Source organism: Metopolophium dirhodum, chromosome 1 (genome assembly GCF_019925205.1).
Source record: "Metopolophium dirhodum isolate CAU chromosome 1, ASM1992520v1, whole genome shotgun sequence".
Lineage (NCBI taxonomy): Eukaryota > Metazoa > Arthropoda > Insecta > Hemiptera > Aphididae > Metopolophium > Metopolophium dirhodum.
The window spans coordinates 50639902-50657102 of record NC_083560.1 but is presented as its reverse complement, the minus strand read 5'-3'; the positions used below and the strand labels follow the sequence as shown (position 1 = coordinate 50657102).

Here is a 17201-nt window from a genome sequence, read left to right as displayed (position 1 = left end):
CCATATTAGCCAAGATGATCACCTCAAACCACATTCTAATTTTAAGTGACTCACTCAGTGCTCTAATAGCCCTTCAAAACACCCACTACCTTCAAACAAAATCACTCAAAATATCGAACAAATATTAAAATTGACCTCAAAAAACATCGAACTAATGTGGGTACCATCCCACATAGGTATAACCGACAACGAAATGGCAGACAAGGCAGCTGACCTTGCAACCAGAATCATCCCCCATCCAACAATCTCTGACCTACTGACTAATGACATCCAATCATCCATTAATCACGAAATATACTCTAAATGGCAAAATTAGTTGGATACCGTTCCTCCCATCAATCTGCTTAAAACAATAAAGACAGATACAAAGAAATGGATCCCACTACATCAACAGAAGACAGAAAGTTACAATCACAAGATGCAAATCAAACACTCATTCGCCACTCACTCTTTCCTCATCAGCAAAAATCCTCCACCCACATGCGACGAATGCCACGCCGACCTTTCAGTTCAACACATCATCCTAGATTGCACGAAGTACCGGGACATAAGAAACAACTTAGCAATACCTCCGAACATAGAAGAAGCACTCAACGAAAACAATATCATTAAAATAATTACTTTTTTAACGAAAACTAATCTCATAAACAAAGTCTAACAATGTAAAAATCTTTTTTCGTAATCTTTAAATCTTAATACAATTTGTAATTTTTTATTTTTTTGTATTTAATTTTACTCTAGACTAATGACCTGTGATGTTGAAGCATTGCTTCCAAAATATAATATATAATAATATTATACGTAATATAAACTGCGATTGTTCCAAAAACGATCGCTAAGAAGCTAAATTATCTCAAAAAGTAAATACTTATTTCGAAATTATATTTTTATTTTGTATACAATTTATGCAGAATTTGATTGAGACATTTTATGGTGTCATTTTATTTTTTTTTATTCAAATAGTGGTTTGTTTGTATATACGTACATAGGTTTATACAATGTAGCTACAAGCTAATGATGGCATTGTCGTACTCACGGGGGGGAAGGTGATGATCCATTAGGTTTAACTCCTCCCACAATTGGCCATATTCTTACTAGCCTGTATTTTTGTGCTTCAATAGTTCCCCTACATTTCCTAGAAATTATCCACTACCCCCCCCCCCCCCCCCCCCAACCAGTGAAAATTTCTGAGAACGTCACTGAAAGTAGAAAAAAAATAATACAAAAAAAAAGTATAATAGGTAGTTAGTTAGAACATGGTATTATATTAGATTGAAAACAATAAAGTATTACTCAGAAAGTCAGAAACCCATTCAAAACCTAGATGATATACAATTTTGATTTATTTTCTACACTTCTATTGATAGCATTTTTAATGAAAAGTGAGTATCCAATGACTAAATTAAAAAAAATATGTCCATGTATGTGAAATGTTGTAAGTAGGTGTACCCCTATGACCCTATATAAAACTAGTAGTTGAATAACCTATGATTAAATAAGTCCTTTTGGGTATAATCTGCTGTGCGTTTGGAAGCAAAATCATATTATATCTAAATGTTTAGCCATCAAGCATGGCGTTCCAGTAAGACTCACTTATGGTTACCTATTTGAACAGTATATTAACAGATAGTGAACTTACATATGGTAAATTGCGAACACAGCATAGTAGGTGAATACAAACCTATATTACTACATTAGTAGGTATATCTTTGAGGTTGAAAAAAATAATTATACAGTGTATTTTAGGCTTAAACTGTTTTTTGAGTCATAAATATTCTCTCTATAGTTATCAATTACTAAATATAAAGCTTGTAAACTGTCAGCATTCAATTGAAATACAAAAAATGTTTGTAATGCAACATGTATTTATGTGTGCAACTGTATAAAAGCACGCTTGATATTTGTTGTGCAAATAACTTTAATGTCATTAATGTAAACATTATATAATCAATAAAATGTACACTAATTTATTAAAAACACATTACTAGCAGAATATATGATACATATTAGTTTATTATAATTTATAAACAGCTTTTTTATGGTGTAGGTACTTAAATAAGTATTAATAACTCCGACGGTATCTGCGAATAAAAATTTAAATCTTTATAATATTATACACAATTAATAAAAATGAACTTTTACAATTCTTTACTTTTAATTAGTAATATTCTTATCTTAACAGTACAAACACAATCACAAGCTAAAAAAGGTGAGCTTTCTGTTTAAATAGTTTATTTGAAAAAAATATTTATCAAATATCTACAAACGTATTTGACGTTTTTGTAAATATGCTGTTTTATACATACATTAGTATTCTGTATGTAAGATTTTATAATTTGTTTTTAGGTTCACTTAAATATACTTTATACTCGTTTGTAAATATTAATATAATTATTAAATTGTTAATTAATTTAAAGATGGTTATACTTAAAATTTTTAAAAAGCATTTTAATATTTCATTGTATATAGGAAATGATAATTTCAGTAGGTATCTACTTCCTATACAGTGGAATATTTAAAGTTTCTACAGTCGATATATTTTGACTTATAACAGAAATACATTGAGGATATAATATTATATAATTATTACGTTTATGGTTTATACCTTGTTTATACTTAATACAACTATCTTACCTATTTCGTTAATATTTAAACTTGCAACGTTCAAAAAAAATTTAATAAATGGCTTAACGCTTTTACATTTTTAAAATTCTAGTATAAACATGTTATGATAGAGATCTTGTATCAAACTTTTTATCATAGTTGTTAAAAGAAAATCATGAATTATTAACTTCAAAATAATTTGTAAATTTTCATGATTTTTAGATTTTAGTCAAAATTTGACATCTAATGCTTAGTTAAAAAAAAAAAACAGTAACTATGTATTTCAAATAATTTTTTATTTGCTACATTTCCCAATTATTTATTCACAAATCATAGATAATTCGAAATAAAAACTGAAAATGTTAATTAAAAAGTAATGTGTATATAATATATAATATTTTACAACTTTTCAAATTTTTGATTCTTTTATACATTAGATTTTTAACCCTTCAACCCATTCGTACTTACATAATATATATATAGTTACTAAGATAAAGAAATAGGTGCCTGACAATAAAAAAAAATTGGACTGCCTTAATTATTGTGATACCCCTATTAAAATCCTCAACTAATTTTCTTATGTTGTTATATTATTACATTCAACATAAATAGTAAATTTAGGACATAGAGCGCACTAACGTAGGTATACACCAATACACTACAGCCAGATGTCAGCCCATTTGTCGGTAATAGGTTAGCGCATTGAACAAATGGAAAAAAGGATAATGATAGAATTTCAGTCGTTTTGATTGTTATCTTTATCTACTTATAACTAGGGCTCGGATGTTGTTGCATTTGCAACTTTTTTTCTAATGTTCGGATTCGTTGCTAAGTAGGTTATAAATTTGTTTCAAACGAGTACCAATTAATATATAAAAAATTTAAGTGTAACTTTTTGCAATTTTTGATATTTTTTCAATTTTATTGCAATTTTGTTGATTGTCGTCATTTTCAATACATTTTCAATACAATTTTATGTATTTTTTTGTGTCTTCACTTTTTTTTGTTAGATTATACAGGTTTAATCTATGGTTATGTCGGGCTTTGTTGGTTGTGACTCGTGACGGCTTATTTGACCGTCGTCGTCGGCGGTAACTGGAAAAACCATTTAATTAGTAGATAGCGCGGTCTTACGCTATAACATGACTACGGGAAGTATTTTTAGGCTTGCAGTCAATAACAAGATAAGAATAACGACTTGACTGTTATACAATGATAAAATGTTGGGACAAATGCATGTTTCAATTTATAATAGTTCAGTATCGCACCGTATTTCGCTAACACCGCACAGTACACACTATTTTGTATTTTTTTTTCTAATTTGTTCGTCAAAATGCCGAAAAGTAAGCCATCGATGAAGAACGTATTAAACAAATATGTCGATGAGTTTGGGGAAAACATATTTTCGAGTGACGGTTCAGTTTTATTTTGCAACTTATGTGAAACTCGAGTATCTGCTGAAAGAAGATACATAGTTACACAACACTTAAAAACCGATAAACACACCCGTTCCGTAAATCGTCATCAAAACGCAACAACCTCAAAAATACAGCAACAAGTAACGTTATACTCAAAAAAATGTACATTTTCGAAAGATCTTTGCAAGGCATTGTTATCTGAAAATATTCCTTTAAATAAAGTTAACAACAAGGATTTCTGTTTGTTTATGGAAAAATATACCAACAAAGAAATTCCCGATGAAAGCACTTTGCGTAAAAATTACGTGAATGATATTTATGTAGAAACTATGAACAAAATCAGATCTAATATTGTCGGACACATAATATGGGTTTCAGTGGATGAAACAACCGACGTTCAAGGTAGATACATAGCCAACGTCATTATAGGTACATTGGAAGTCAACAAACCTGGTCAAGTTTATCTTTTAAACTCAGAAATGCTCGAGAAGACAAATTATTCGACAATCACAAAAGTCTTTGATCAATCCATGTTTCTTCTTTGGCCTGATGGTATACGCCATGATGATGTATTGTTATTCCTTAGTGATGCGGCGCCGTACATGGTCAAAGCAGGAAAAACAATTGGCGCGCTTTATTCTAAAATGGTCCATGTTACATGCCTAGCACATGGTGTACATAGAGTTGCTGAAGAAATAAGAGGACGATTTACCAAAGTTGACAAATTAATTTCTAAGGTATAACAAATATTTTTGAAATGCCCGGCTCGTGTATTTTTTTTTAAAAATAGAGCCCCGAATGTACCATTACCTCCTGAGCCTATTATTACTCGTTGGGGTACATGGCTAAGAGCTGCCTCTTATTACTGTACCTATTTTCAAGAAATAAAAAATATCGTACTAGAGCTCAATCAAAACGATGCTATTTCAATTAAAGAAGCTCAAAAAATATTGAATAATCCGTCGTTGGAAACGGATTTAGTATATATTCATACAAACTTTGGATATTTACCTGACACAATAGAAAAATTGGAAAATCAAGGACTTCCATTAGCAACAAGCATTGAAATAGTCAGAAATGTTAGTGAAAAATTAAATTCAGTATCAGGAAACACCGGCATGTTAATTAATGAAAAGTTTAAAAATATCCTGGCGAAAAATAAAGGTTTTGAATTTATTCAACAAATATCTAATATATTGATCGATGAAACAACTGTAATAGAAGGATTACCAGAAGAATTATCTATTCAAGACTTCATTTATTTTAAATATGCACCAATAACCTCGGTCGACGTCGAGCGAGGTTTTTCAATCTACAAGAATTTGTTGTCTTCTAATCGAAGGTCTTTCGAGTTTGAGAACCTGAAGAAGTCGTTTATAGTACAGTGCAATAATTTTTAAGGTAAGGTAAAGTTTTTTTTAAAAAAAAATAAAAATAGTTTAAATAAAAAGTTTTAAATTTTGATAAAATTATTTATAGGTCTCTGAAAAAATAAGAAGACCGGACAATTTACCAGATTTTTAATGACAACTGACGAGAATTTGAATTTGAATCTTTTTATTATCTACTCGTTTAAAACCTACCTAATAAAACTTTTTAATATTACTTAATAAAATGACTTAATCCATTTCATAAAATAATTTTTTAATATATTTTTTAAATTTTTTTGGTACAAAATATTTTTTTATTGCAATTTTTAAGTGCAATTTTGGGTTTTTTTTCACAGCAATAATGCAATCAATTTTATAACATTTTTAGTGCAACAACATCCGAGCCCTACTTATAACCTATTTAATATCCAATATCAATCGACGCTCGAAAGAACAACTTGTATATGTAATTTCTAAGATTATTGTTTTTATTATAAAAATAAATTAGTAATCACATATAATTTTAACTTTCAATTTTAATTCAAAGATAATTGATAAGTCATTGCAAACGAAAAACGATTCTGTTCCAAAATAGACCATCAGTCTATATAATATTAAGACGTATATTTTATGATATATATTTAAATTGCTATTAAAGTAATTAATATTTTTATTATAGTATTATGTTAAGTTGATAATTTTTTTCCGAAAACATTGCAGTTACGTTGTGTGTATAAAATATAAAATAATATACGTTAAAAGTTTCATGGAAGTACACACGATTTTATTTTTAAATTACAACAAAATAACTAATGTTAACTTAAAATATCTATAAAAAACATACCTACCTTGAATTTAACTTTTAATCCTTAGCTATAAAAATTTAATATTCCATAAATATTTACCTAAAAAATAATTTTTTAACGCCTGTGGGGGTACAGCTAATTATCAATAAAAACAGCTGATGAGGAATCTTGTATTAAATGTTAAAACTTTTTGACTTGGGAAATTTTTATACTGACATTTATAGAAAAACTAGTTTCGAAAGCTCACTCTGCTAGCGTGCTAAATCCCAGGTTTCTAAACCTTTTTTAATACAACGCAACGAATAATAATTCCACATACAATTCATAAATAAATAACTTAATATCAAAAATTGTAATTACGTCCTGGTAACTAATACGGAGTCGGACGGATGCTGGAAGGACGCTGGACGAACACAAAAGGGATAAATGTGTTCTAAACTTGGTTGAAAACCTAAAACTAAAAAATACATTTTTTAAATATAAATTGCTCAAAAATATTTAGAAAATTATACCATTTCTTACTCCATTTTAATATTTGCTGAGTAATTCAAGTAACTAGAGCAGCATTTCTCAAACTGTGGGTCGCGACCCATTGGTGGGTCGTGAAAAATTTATTGAATTATATATATTCCAAGAAAATTATGTTAAATTAATATTAAATATACTTATATAATTATAGTAATATAGTACCAAAAATTACGTGGGTAATAAATAATAATTTTTTGTATATTTATGTATTACGACAGGTATTAATACGCCTCATTATTAAAAGTACATTATTTTGTAAAAATATATTGATTATAAACCTATAAAATAATAAATACCCAATAAAAGTAAAAACCAAATTTTGTTTTTATAACTACTTTTTGAAAAGCTAAACCACGTGGGTCGTAAAAGATTTTTCGTAGGAAATTTGGGTCATAGTACAAAAAAGATTGAGAACCACTGAACTAGAGTTAATCGTTTTTGAGTTAGGTACACCAAACAAAATAAAAACGATTAAGTCAAATACTGCAATTTTTGCGTAATAATTCTCGTTTTTCCACAGTTTATTTTTTATTTTGTCCCAGTTACTTTGCAATTTTGCATTGTATCAAGAATATTTTAGTTTTAAACTCTTTAAATATCAATTAGGTTCAGTTTTTATCTGAAACCACCTTCAAAGTTTAAAATGTATGTAATTTTACTGCCCTAAAAAGATACCCCAGACACAAAAAAAAAACACACATCATTGTAAAAAAATACATTTATCGATCCGTTCAGAATCTAAATTGAATTGTTTTTTTTTAATTAATAAATATTTACAATTTAAATAGATACTATAAAGTTACGATTTTAAAATAATAATATAGAAATATATATGGAGGTTTTATATTTTTTTCTACATTTGTTTAGCTTTGAAATAAAGTCGGATCAAGTGCAGTTCGAATATTATTTTTTTTGAAATCGAGTGCATTTGAACATTTTGGTTAAGATAAGCCATAACTACTGAGCGTTCAGTTTTATATTTTTTCATTTGTACCCAGACAAAGTTTTGTCCAAGTTTTAAGTGTCTTATATTTAATTTATCGTTTAAAGTGTTTGTACTTAAAATTCTGTCTGCGTTCTAGGTATCGATACCAAGAACATAACTTACTATTTTTGCTTTATGTAGGATAAAAGTATTTCTTAAACAAGAAACGCTCCTTTGAGAGTCCTACCTGATTCTAAAATAGACCAACTCAGAAAATGAAATGAAATAAATTGTTTACAACCAGTTGTAACTACTTTTGTAGTCTGCTGCAGTTCTTTATATTTAAATGTATATATGGACAATGCACCATGTAATATATGGTATAAAATATGAGTTTATTTTCAGGCCCTGGAATAGCAGCCTGCAATCATCCTGGTTTTATGAATGCGGAATGTGGTTTACCGGAAGTCGACATTTCATCCATACCAGACGCTTGCACATCTATAATTTACGATGGGGTTTTCGTGGATTTAAACTATCATGTTTATGGTGATCCTTGTGCGTGCAGAAATGAAAAAAAAGTTATAGGTAATATAACTAATATTACTAAAATTAACATTTATATATAATATAATATGTAAAGTCTAATAGTTAAGACGTTTAAAATGTATAAGCATTATAACTAAACTTAAATTTTGGGGGCTGATTGTACGAAAATTAGACAATGTAGTATCAAAGATTATATGAAATTATTTTCATATAATCTGTAGTTGTATACTTGCATGTAGATAATATGAAGGCCCCGGTGCAAAATCCAAGAACGTACATTTTTTTAAACATAAAAAACTATCTATCTAAAAATTGGTAAAAGAACCAAAAATTAAAATCGTTGTGTTATTCTTCTTTAACAATAAGATACATTGATTAAACCCATTCCCTATGGTTTAAATGTTATGTTCATGCCAATATCAAAATTTGAATAGAAGTGTTGGGAGCAAAAACCAGTTATGTCCAAACGTATTTGGTTCATTCACCCAATGAAAAAAAAATGGATATATAATGTTTTAACAGATATATCCGGACATATCACATATATAATATGCGGTAATTGCACATAATAGATATTTAAAAATCAGTTTTTATTATTTTATTTCAACACTATTTACTGCACCAATCGATAGAGACTTTTTTTCTGAATATTTCTTATTTAAATGTTATTTTTGAAAAAAATGTGGACATATTTGGTTATTGCACCGGGACCTTCAATTATGAAGTCGAGATTGGAAAACAAAGAACTCAATAATGTAACAATTCTGTTTTAAACAAGATTAAAGGCTGGATGAGACAGTACTTTGAGGAGTACTGAAAAATGTGATTGCCCTAATGTATGTAATGAAATAATAATAATTTAATAGGTACTGATTTAAAAATTATGTATTCCGATGAATAAACAATTGCCAACACAAAAAACTGAATTAATTGCATTTCAAGTTTTAATTTAATTTAGATTTGACATTTTTTATTCACCGTTTGTAACTGCAGTCTTTTATAATCTCTTCGAAATGTATTGTACGTAGAATATCGGCGTATATCTAGTTCTGTTCCATCGTTGTTCGACTGTGAAAATGAGCGATCAGTGGTAGGTACACTTTCTTCCTTAAGAATGGGCTAATGGGCCCATAAGCCCATTTTTAAGTTAAAACAATTCGGAAGAAGCATAATCGACATTGGGAAAATCAAGAATCGTATTATTTTGTACATTGATGTAGGTACATCATGGTCCCTCGTGTAGCCACGGTCATACTAGAAATGCGTTTACATTGGTAGAGTAGGTACCTATGAATTATAACAATTACCAATAGTTGTGTAACAATAAAATTAATCAAATAAAATATGTTTGGCAAGTAATTTACTGTCAATAACAATGTTACAATAATTAATATAATACCATCGTCGAAGCATAGACATTTTCTAGTAAAAAAATATTATAGTTAGGCTAAAATTAGTCGAAAACGGTGGACCTAATAAATTTGTTTCAATAAGCGGTGAAACTATTACCTACCTACCTTGAACGAACGGCTAACGGATCAAGAGCAGTAGAGTTAAGCGAAATACAAACTCAAATTGTTGGACTTAGAGGGTTGGTTGTTACAAATTACGATACGTAACATATTATACCAGTTATGGAATACGTTCCTATAGCAGTCACACTTTTATCATGCTCAGTCCGAAACGCGTTCCGACAGAGCACATAGTCCTTGATCCGTCCACGTTAGCGCATTCGTAGTAAATAAATCACTGATCCGTGTGCAAACTAGATACAAATTTTTGGATTTAGATACGATTTTATGCCACTTTTTCAAAAACGCTATCATGCGTAATGGCCTAAACAGCCTAATAGTTATGGTAGTTATGGTAAGAAACCTTTTGTACATCATAAATTAATAAAATATTTTTATAAACGTAGATTTAAAAACAAAAGAAGGTTATTGGATGTCATTCTCGAGGCTGGGCGAGTTAACGATTTTTTTTAACTCGGTAAGTTAAGTTAAAAGTTACTCGTATTTTTTTTGGTTAACTCGTTAAGTTAAAAGTCAACTTTGAAAAAAGAAGTAACTTAACCTAGTGTAAAGTTAAAATTTGCTAATTTGAAAAATAAAAAATTCCAGAAACATAATATGGTTTATTAGATAGTTTTTTTTTACGCTCGAGAAAATTACTGGAGAAGTTTAAAATGATACATCAAAGTAAAAACTCATTCAAACATTTGCATTATTCTTCAGACAAAAATTAACTTAATTTAAAAAATTTTGAACTAAAATTAACTTAAACTTAACACGTTAATCTTGAAAAAAAGTAACTTATTAAGTTAAAGGTTATATTGAACAAAAAAAGTAACTAGTAAATTAACATAACGTTTTAACTTAATTTTAACTTTTAACTCGTTAATGCCCAGCCTTGGCCATTCTGTTCTACAATATGTCATAAGTGGGTCACTGTATAATGGATTGTATTAAATTTGAATTCAATGATATAATATCATTATATAAGAAAATCGATTCTGAGTGAAGACAGTTTATCAATCTGAATATATTATATTGTTATTATATATTATAGTCTGTAAGTTGAATTAATATTATAGTATTATTATTTTTGTTCGTTTCTATGGTGATAAACAAAGCGTTAGAAATAAAAATCCTGTTTTTAGCAGTTTTTCGTAATTTGTCAGTGGTTTTTCCCGTGACATTAAATAACTATTGAGAATATCGAAAAATGACCTTTTTAAAGTATCATTTTGATCCACTTTTCTAATAGACAAAATACTATATAATGATGAACCTCATCACACCGCTCAGAATCTAAAATAAATAATTTAATTCATTCCAAAATTGATGTGATGTCCCCCTTTTAGGTTAGTGACCTAATTAGGTACGGGATTATAATTTATAATATTATATTGCTTAATGGTTAATCGAATCCTGAACAAGTTAATGTATAGTCATTCAATTAGACTCTAAAGTCTAGATAATAGAATAACACAATTATATTATCTACTTAATATTAAAGATTTTAATATATTATCATGTAATTATGTACTTTATAATTTAAATAGACAATTTAGACAAAATATTGAAGGCTAAGAGGCCTACATATGTATACTACGGCCACATGACTCAATCGGAATGGACTCAAATGCTTGCTTGCGAAGCTTGTAATGGAGGAATCAACTCATTAGATGAAATGAAAGGCTTAAAGGCCTTTCTGGACGAACATCCAGGAATCACTGGTCTTATTCTAACAACTTTCGAGAATGGCGTAACAACATATTTACTTTAAATTTTTTAATTAATAAAAGCATCTGTTCTAATTTTAACTGTAGGGTATTCAAGCTGAGATGTAGGTATCAAAATATATATTATATAGTTACATTTTAATTATTTTTTGTTATACAATCAAAATTAATTTTACAATTCTCGCAGAATCTCCATAGCATGAATAAAATAAATTGTATAATATTAAATCAAACTTTGATAGAATATATTATGAAAATATATAGAACTTTTCAATTATTTTGTTCAAATATATTATAAACTTAATTTTATTGTACCTACACTATTTGATGCTACACTATTGTGTTTAAATTACTATTGAATATTCATTGATTATTGATATCATGATGGGTTATACGTTTATAACTCATAAATTATAATATAATCTAATATTGATGGATTAACTCATTTATTAAGGGGATTCCATACCGTGATTTTCTGTTTTTGTCTAACACACGCGCGACATACGATTTTTGACGGATTCTTTGCAAACATATCAATTGATCTAATGAAGTGATGAGAATTCTGAAAACAGATTTGAATTCGTCGTCAGGTCTACTTGAAATCAACTTTCCTACATTTTTGATACTATCCCCCAAATTTCAGAAAACGTCATATTAAAAAAGAGTATTTAAACATTTTTGTATTTCAATTTTTGGAGAAGCACTTCATTAGATCAATTGATATGTTTGGCAAAGAATCCGTCAAAAATCCTATGTCGCGCGTGTGTTAGACAAAGCAGAAAATCACGGTATGGAATCCCCTTAATAAACATTATAATTTTTAATATTATTAATTATACACTTAACATTTTAAATGGATTAAAGTACTTAGAAATTGTTTTGTTTTATTTTTTCATAAACTATATATTTGTAATTTAATGACCGAGAACAGAACGCTTTTCAGCTATCAAAACTTATAATATTCCATAAAAAATAATTAAACTAATATTTATTTTAACAATTTTCTCTGGTTAGAAAAATGCCATAGAATTTCCAGGATATTCTGAAAATTTAAAAAAATATCTTGAGGTGATGAAAACGTCTTTTCCTCAATTGGAAATTGGTATCGAAGTATCAGGGAAATTTCTTGTAGATCAGTTTACTGCTCCAGTGATACCTTGTGAGTATCTGTGTTAATTAATATGATTTATAAAAATAAAAGGTTATGTGTGTATAAACTCAAGTCTTAAATATATGTACTATATATAGGATGTATCTTTTGTCGTTATAACCATAGATTTCTTTTTCTTTAAAGATCGATAAAATTGTATTTGAATAAAATGATAGCCATATTTGAGGATGACACAGCTTTACTAGTTTTACTAGTATACTACCCTCCAATAATGATATTATATTAGCTGCACACTATTTACAGTATGACGCAAACTACATCGCAACAAAATATTTTTAAAAAAAATAGAATAATAAGTAGTATTTAACCAATGAGTAAAAATACATAATATCAACTGGTTTCTTTTTGTTTAGGTAAGTTTAGTGACCATTTGTGCATCAATATAAAAGAGCTGATTATTAATAGTTGGTAATACAACTGTTTTCTTAAGACATTTTCAAATGTCAATTATCATGAACAATTAGTCTTGGTCCAACGTCAAAAAGTGCAGTCTAGAATATAATATAATATAATATATTATAATATAATATATATAATATAATATATTATAATATAAGATAATATAATATAATATAAAATAATATACAAATATCGGTTTCATGACTCACATGTAAATTAAAAAATATATATAGGGTTGGACATCAAGGTGATAGCTCCTGTAACGGATTTCTTCGTTATATTTCTAATGTACCTGAATGACTGCACTAATGACTTGATAAGTACTGGAATAGCTCCAATGACTTCAAAAAGTACAAATTATACATTGGTATTGAAGCATTATTATATACAAAGTACAGAGTTGTATCATATTATAATCACTTCTATTTTTTTAGGAAAATTTAAAATGTATCTTACCGCAGGCATCTTTTCCAAAAGAAAAAACATATTTTAGATATAAATTGAACCCTTCGTCTGATCCCAAAGGTTCGAATACTAGATGTGATTTGACTATTCAAAAGGTAAACAAATTTAACATAAACTAATAAATTACTTATTATTAGTCAAGTTATTACTATGATCATATGCTATTTCGCATAAGTAGTGGGGTAAATTAATGTTTTATGGGAAGGGGAGGGGATAACTGGACTCTCTTTCAATTGTTTTCAATGCTAAATATTATGAAGCCCAGTCTAAGCCCAAAAGACTCGTAGGCTTGTCATAGATGTTCGTAAACATTCTTCTCGCATTGTTAAAAGAAATGTTTCGGCTGATGCCGAATTTACATATACAACCAACACGTTTTCAAATGTTCAATAACTAATTTAATTTCCTCAAATGATTTCCCACATCGCATATTTCTTTGTAAAAATCTATATTTTTTTACGCTACTTGGCTTCTACTCGCTACATTATTTGAGTAATAATAATTATCATTTATTATCGTAATATCTGGTACATGTAAAAATATTTAAAATATAAAAAAATATCTAGTAAAAATAATTATAAAAACCAGATTATTTGCAACAAATTGCCACATGAGAAATCGAGTGAATATCCAAGCGTGTGAAAAATATGAATTTCAAACAGTCATAAAAATTTGATTTGAATTGCTTGTAAACATTTTTTTTTTTGATAAAAGTAGACAAACTTATGACAAATTTTGTATTACATTTTCAAATCTTAGATTTAAATAGAAAAATTGTTATGAATTTCTAACTCAAAATTTCCAGAATTTTTAGTATTTTGTCAATATTTGACCTTTAAATGCTTATAAAAAAATTATGACTGGACTTTAATATTTTTCATCTGTCTTTGAAACAAAATATTAGGAGCCTTCTATTTAATTTTCAAGCTTTTTTACCCAACACATAAAATTGTATTGATATTTATAGAATAAAAAACTAAAATTCTAATATAAACAACCAGTGAAAATGTCTTGTATATACGTTAATTTGTTTCAGAATTACACAAAAAAACAAAATCAAAAATGATTTTAGGTAAAAATTCCCGTTTTTCTTTTATATTTTTTTGTATTTCTCGGTGCTTTGAAAACTATTGGGAATTTAAAATTGAACTTCTCAATACACCAACAAGATTCACTTTCCGATCGAACAAGATACTGCTGAAAAAAATTGATGCAGTTTTACTATTTTAAATGATGACTGACACAAAAAAAAAATGCACACATTATTGTAAAATCAATAAATTTATGATTCATTGCTCCACTCAGAATCTAATAATGATGTTGTTCTATTAGCTACTGAACACCCACATTAACCAATATTTACTCGAATAATAACGGTTATTAACACCCAAACGTTTGTTTAAATCTTTTATTTGGATGTTATAACAACCGAATACATGCAGCACCCAAAATCCAAAACCCGATTAAATGATTCGGATGCAAAGCCCTACTAAGAATATCTTTGTTCTCTCGTTAGATTTTACGATATTTTCATTTTTGAGTAAGTTATCTTTGTAAAATATTTATAATTAAAATTTAAAAAAGGTGGATAAGTGGATGTCACTCTGCTGTACAGTAGGTTACAAGTGGGTCACTGTAATGGATGGTGTTAAATTTGAATTCAATGATATAATATCATTGTAAAAAAAAAACGATTCTGAGTGAAAACAGTCAGTCAGCCTATGATATTACCAAGGATATTTGATGATATTATTGTGAATAAAGTAATTTATATATAACCTATTTACGCGGAGCCTTGTTTTAAATTTTAAATCCTTAAACATAAAAGTTAAACATTTTATAAATTTTTAACTACAAAATATTAATAAATTATAAATTTGATAAATGTTGTGAAAATTTGAACTTTAAATGCTTATAAAAAAAAATTTTAACTATGTATTTTTAATATTTTTCAACTGCTATTAGAACGATATATCAGGAGCCTTATATTAAATTTTCACGCTTTTTTACTCAACAAATAAAATTTTATTGATATTTATAGAAAATAAAACTAAAAAAATTGAAAACTGACAATGTCCGTAAACAGCTCAAAAAGAGTCAGATTATTTTCAAAATTTTATCGTGTATAGAAAATGCTCATACAAACATTCAGTGAAATTTTCAAGTATCTTAGATTTAAAAACAAACATTTTTATGAATTCTCAACTCAAAATGATTTGCTAAGTTTTGTGATTTTTCCGTATTTTGTCAACATTTGAACTTTAAATGCTTATAAATAAAAACTGTGACTAAGGATTTTTAATTTTTTTCATGTGCCTTTGAAACAATAACCTAGGAGCCTTCTATTAAATTTTCAAGCTTTTTTACTCAACAGATAAAATTTTATTGATATTTATAGAAAAAAAAACTAAAAAAATTGAAAACTGACAATGTCCGTAAACAGCTCAAAAAGAGTCAAAATAATTTTATGGTGTATAGAAAATCCCTACGGTCATTTGTTTTAGGGTTACACCAAAATCCAAAATCGATTTTCTCGAAAACAGATTTTGCGTAAAAATTCCCGTTTTTCCTTAATTTTTCTTTTGTTTTTCACGTCGCTTTACCAATTTGTATAGAAAATTATTTAACTTTGTATAACTATTTAAAATTATAGATGTGCACAAATCCGTCAGATACATGTCTTTTTTGTTCAGATACTCTGGAGTCATTTAATGAAAAAGTAATATTTTTTTGGTAAATACAAATATTTATTGTATCTATTTTTAATAATTTAAATTTTTAGGGTAAATTTGCCAAAGAGAACGGAGTTGGATTTTTTACTTCTAATATAGATATGAATGATCCTACAAATCTCTGTAAATGTGAAAAACCATTTGCTTCGTTCTACGCTCTTCTAGATGGTTTTAATGGTGTTACCTCAAAACCTTGTGATCTATTAATCAGAAAATAGCATCAATAAGCTTTGGATAATATCCTCAAACAAATCATTAGATAATTTCATGTTAAACTTTTATCATTGTATTTCTGGTAATTTACATGACCGTAACTGGTGGTCGTATGCAAAGATCAAGATCCAACTATTTTTTTTTGAAAAAGTAGAAAAAAAATAACAGGTAAATATTGTGACCAGAATAATTTTATATTTTCATAAAATAATTTTTTTTAAATCACCACCAGAAATTAATTTTAAGTTATGACCTTAGTATTGGTAACAATAATATTATATAAAATACATCTTATTTAAATAAGGTTTATTATTATTTATTAGCAAAATTCAAAAAATATACCAATATATTATCTACTAAAAGTTTATTTTTTATTGATAATCTTGTAATATACTATAACATACGATCCTTAAGAACCAAATCCGTCAGCATTCTATGCTATGCTGGAGAACTTCCCCTTAATCTACTCATAGCAAAATAACTATTAAATTAAGAAATTATAAGGAAAATCACTCAAAACCACATAGGATACAATAACTTCTTCAAGAACCAAACAACAAACGGAACATTTTCAATTAAAACCATCCATACATGACAACTTATTCAATCTGACCAATAAACTCAATATACACACATCTGTTAAGATCTAAATCACATATCCAAACAACCCCACTTGGCTTTGGAAAATCAAAGTCAATACTGAGTTTCTTCAACAAAGCAACGAAACAAATTCTAACATAATCACGTCACAATTTTATGAAATTATCCAAGTCAAAT

The 17201-nt window shown here is 27.8% G+C and overlaps 1 protein-coding gene across 1 annotated transcript; it reads left to right on the top strand.

The window, feature by feature from the left end:
- The first annotated feature begins 2056 nt into the window (after window positions 1–2056).
- Window positions 2057–16577, top strand: LOC132937481 (uncharacterized). Its single transcript, XM_061004304.1, has 8 exons — window positions 2057–2209; window positions 8057–8239; window positions 11265–11467; window positions 12459–12603; window positions 13248–13381; window positions 13449–13574; window positions 16133–16198; window positions 16262–16577. The coding sequence occupies exons 1-8, from the start codon at window positions 2131–2133 to the stop codon at window positions 16427–16429; spliced, it is 1104 nt and encodes a 367-aa protein (XP_060860287.1). The 5' UTR covers window positions 2057–2130; the 3' UTR covers window positions 16430–16577.
- Window positions 16578–17201: the final 624 nt, after the last annotated feature.

Coding starts and splice junctions, on each gene's coding strand:
- LOC132937481 (XM_061004304.1), top strand. CDS start 2,131: ATGAACTTTTACAATTCTTTACTTTTAATTAGTAATATTCTTATCTTA. Junction 2,210..8,056: donor ACAATCACAAGCTAAAAAAG/GTGAGCTTTCTG, acceptor GTTTATTTTCAG/GCCCTGGAATAGCAGCCTGC. Junction 8,240..11,264: donor AAATGAAAAAAAAGTTATAG/GTAATATAACTA, acceptor TAATTTAAATAG/ACAATTTAGACAAAATATTG.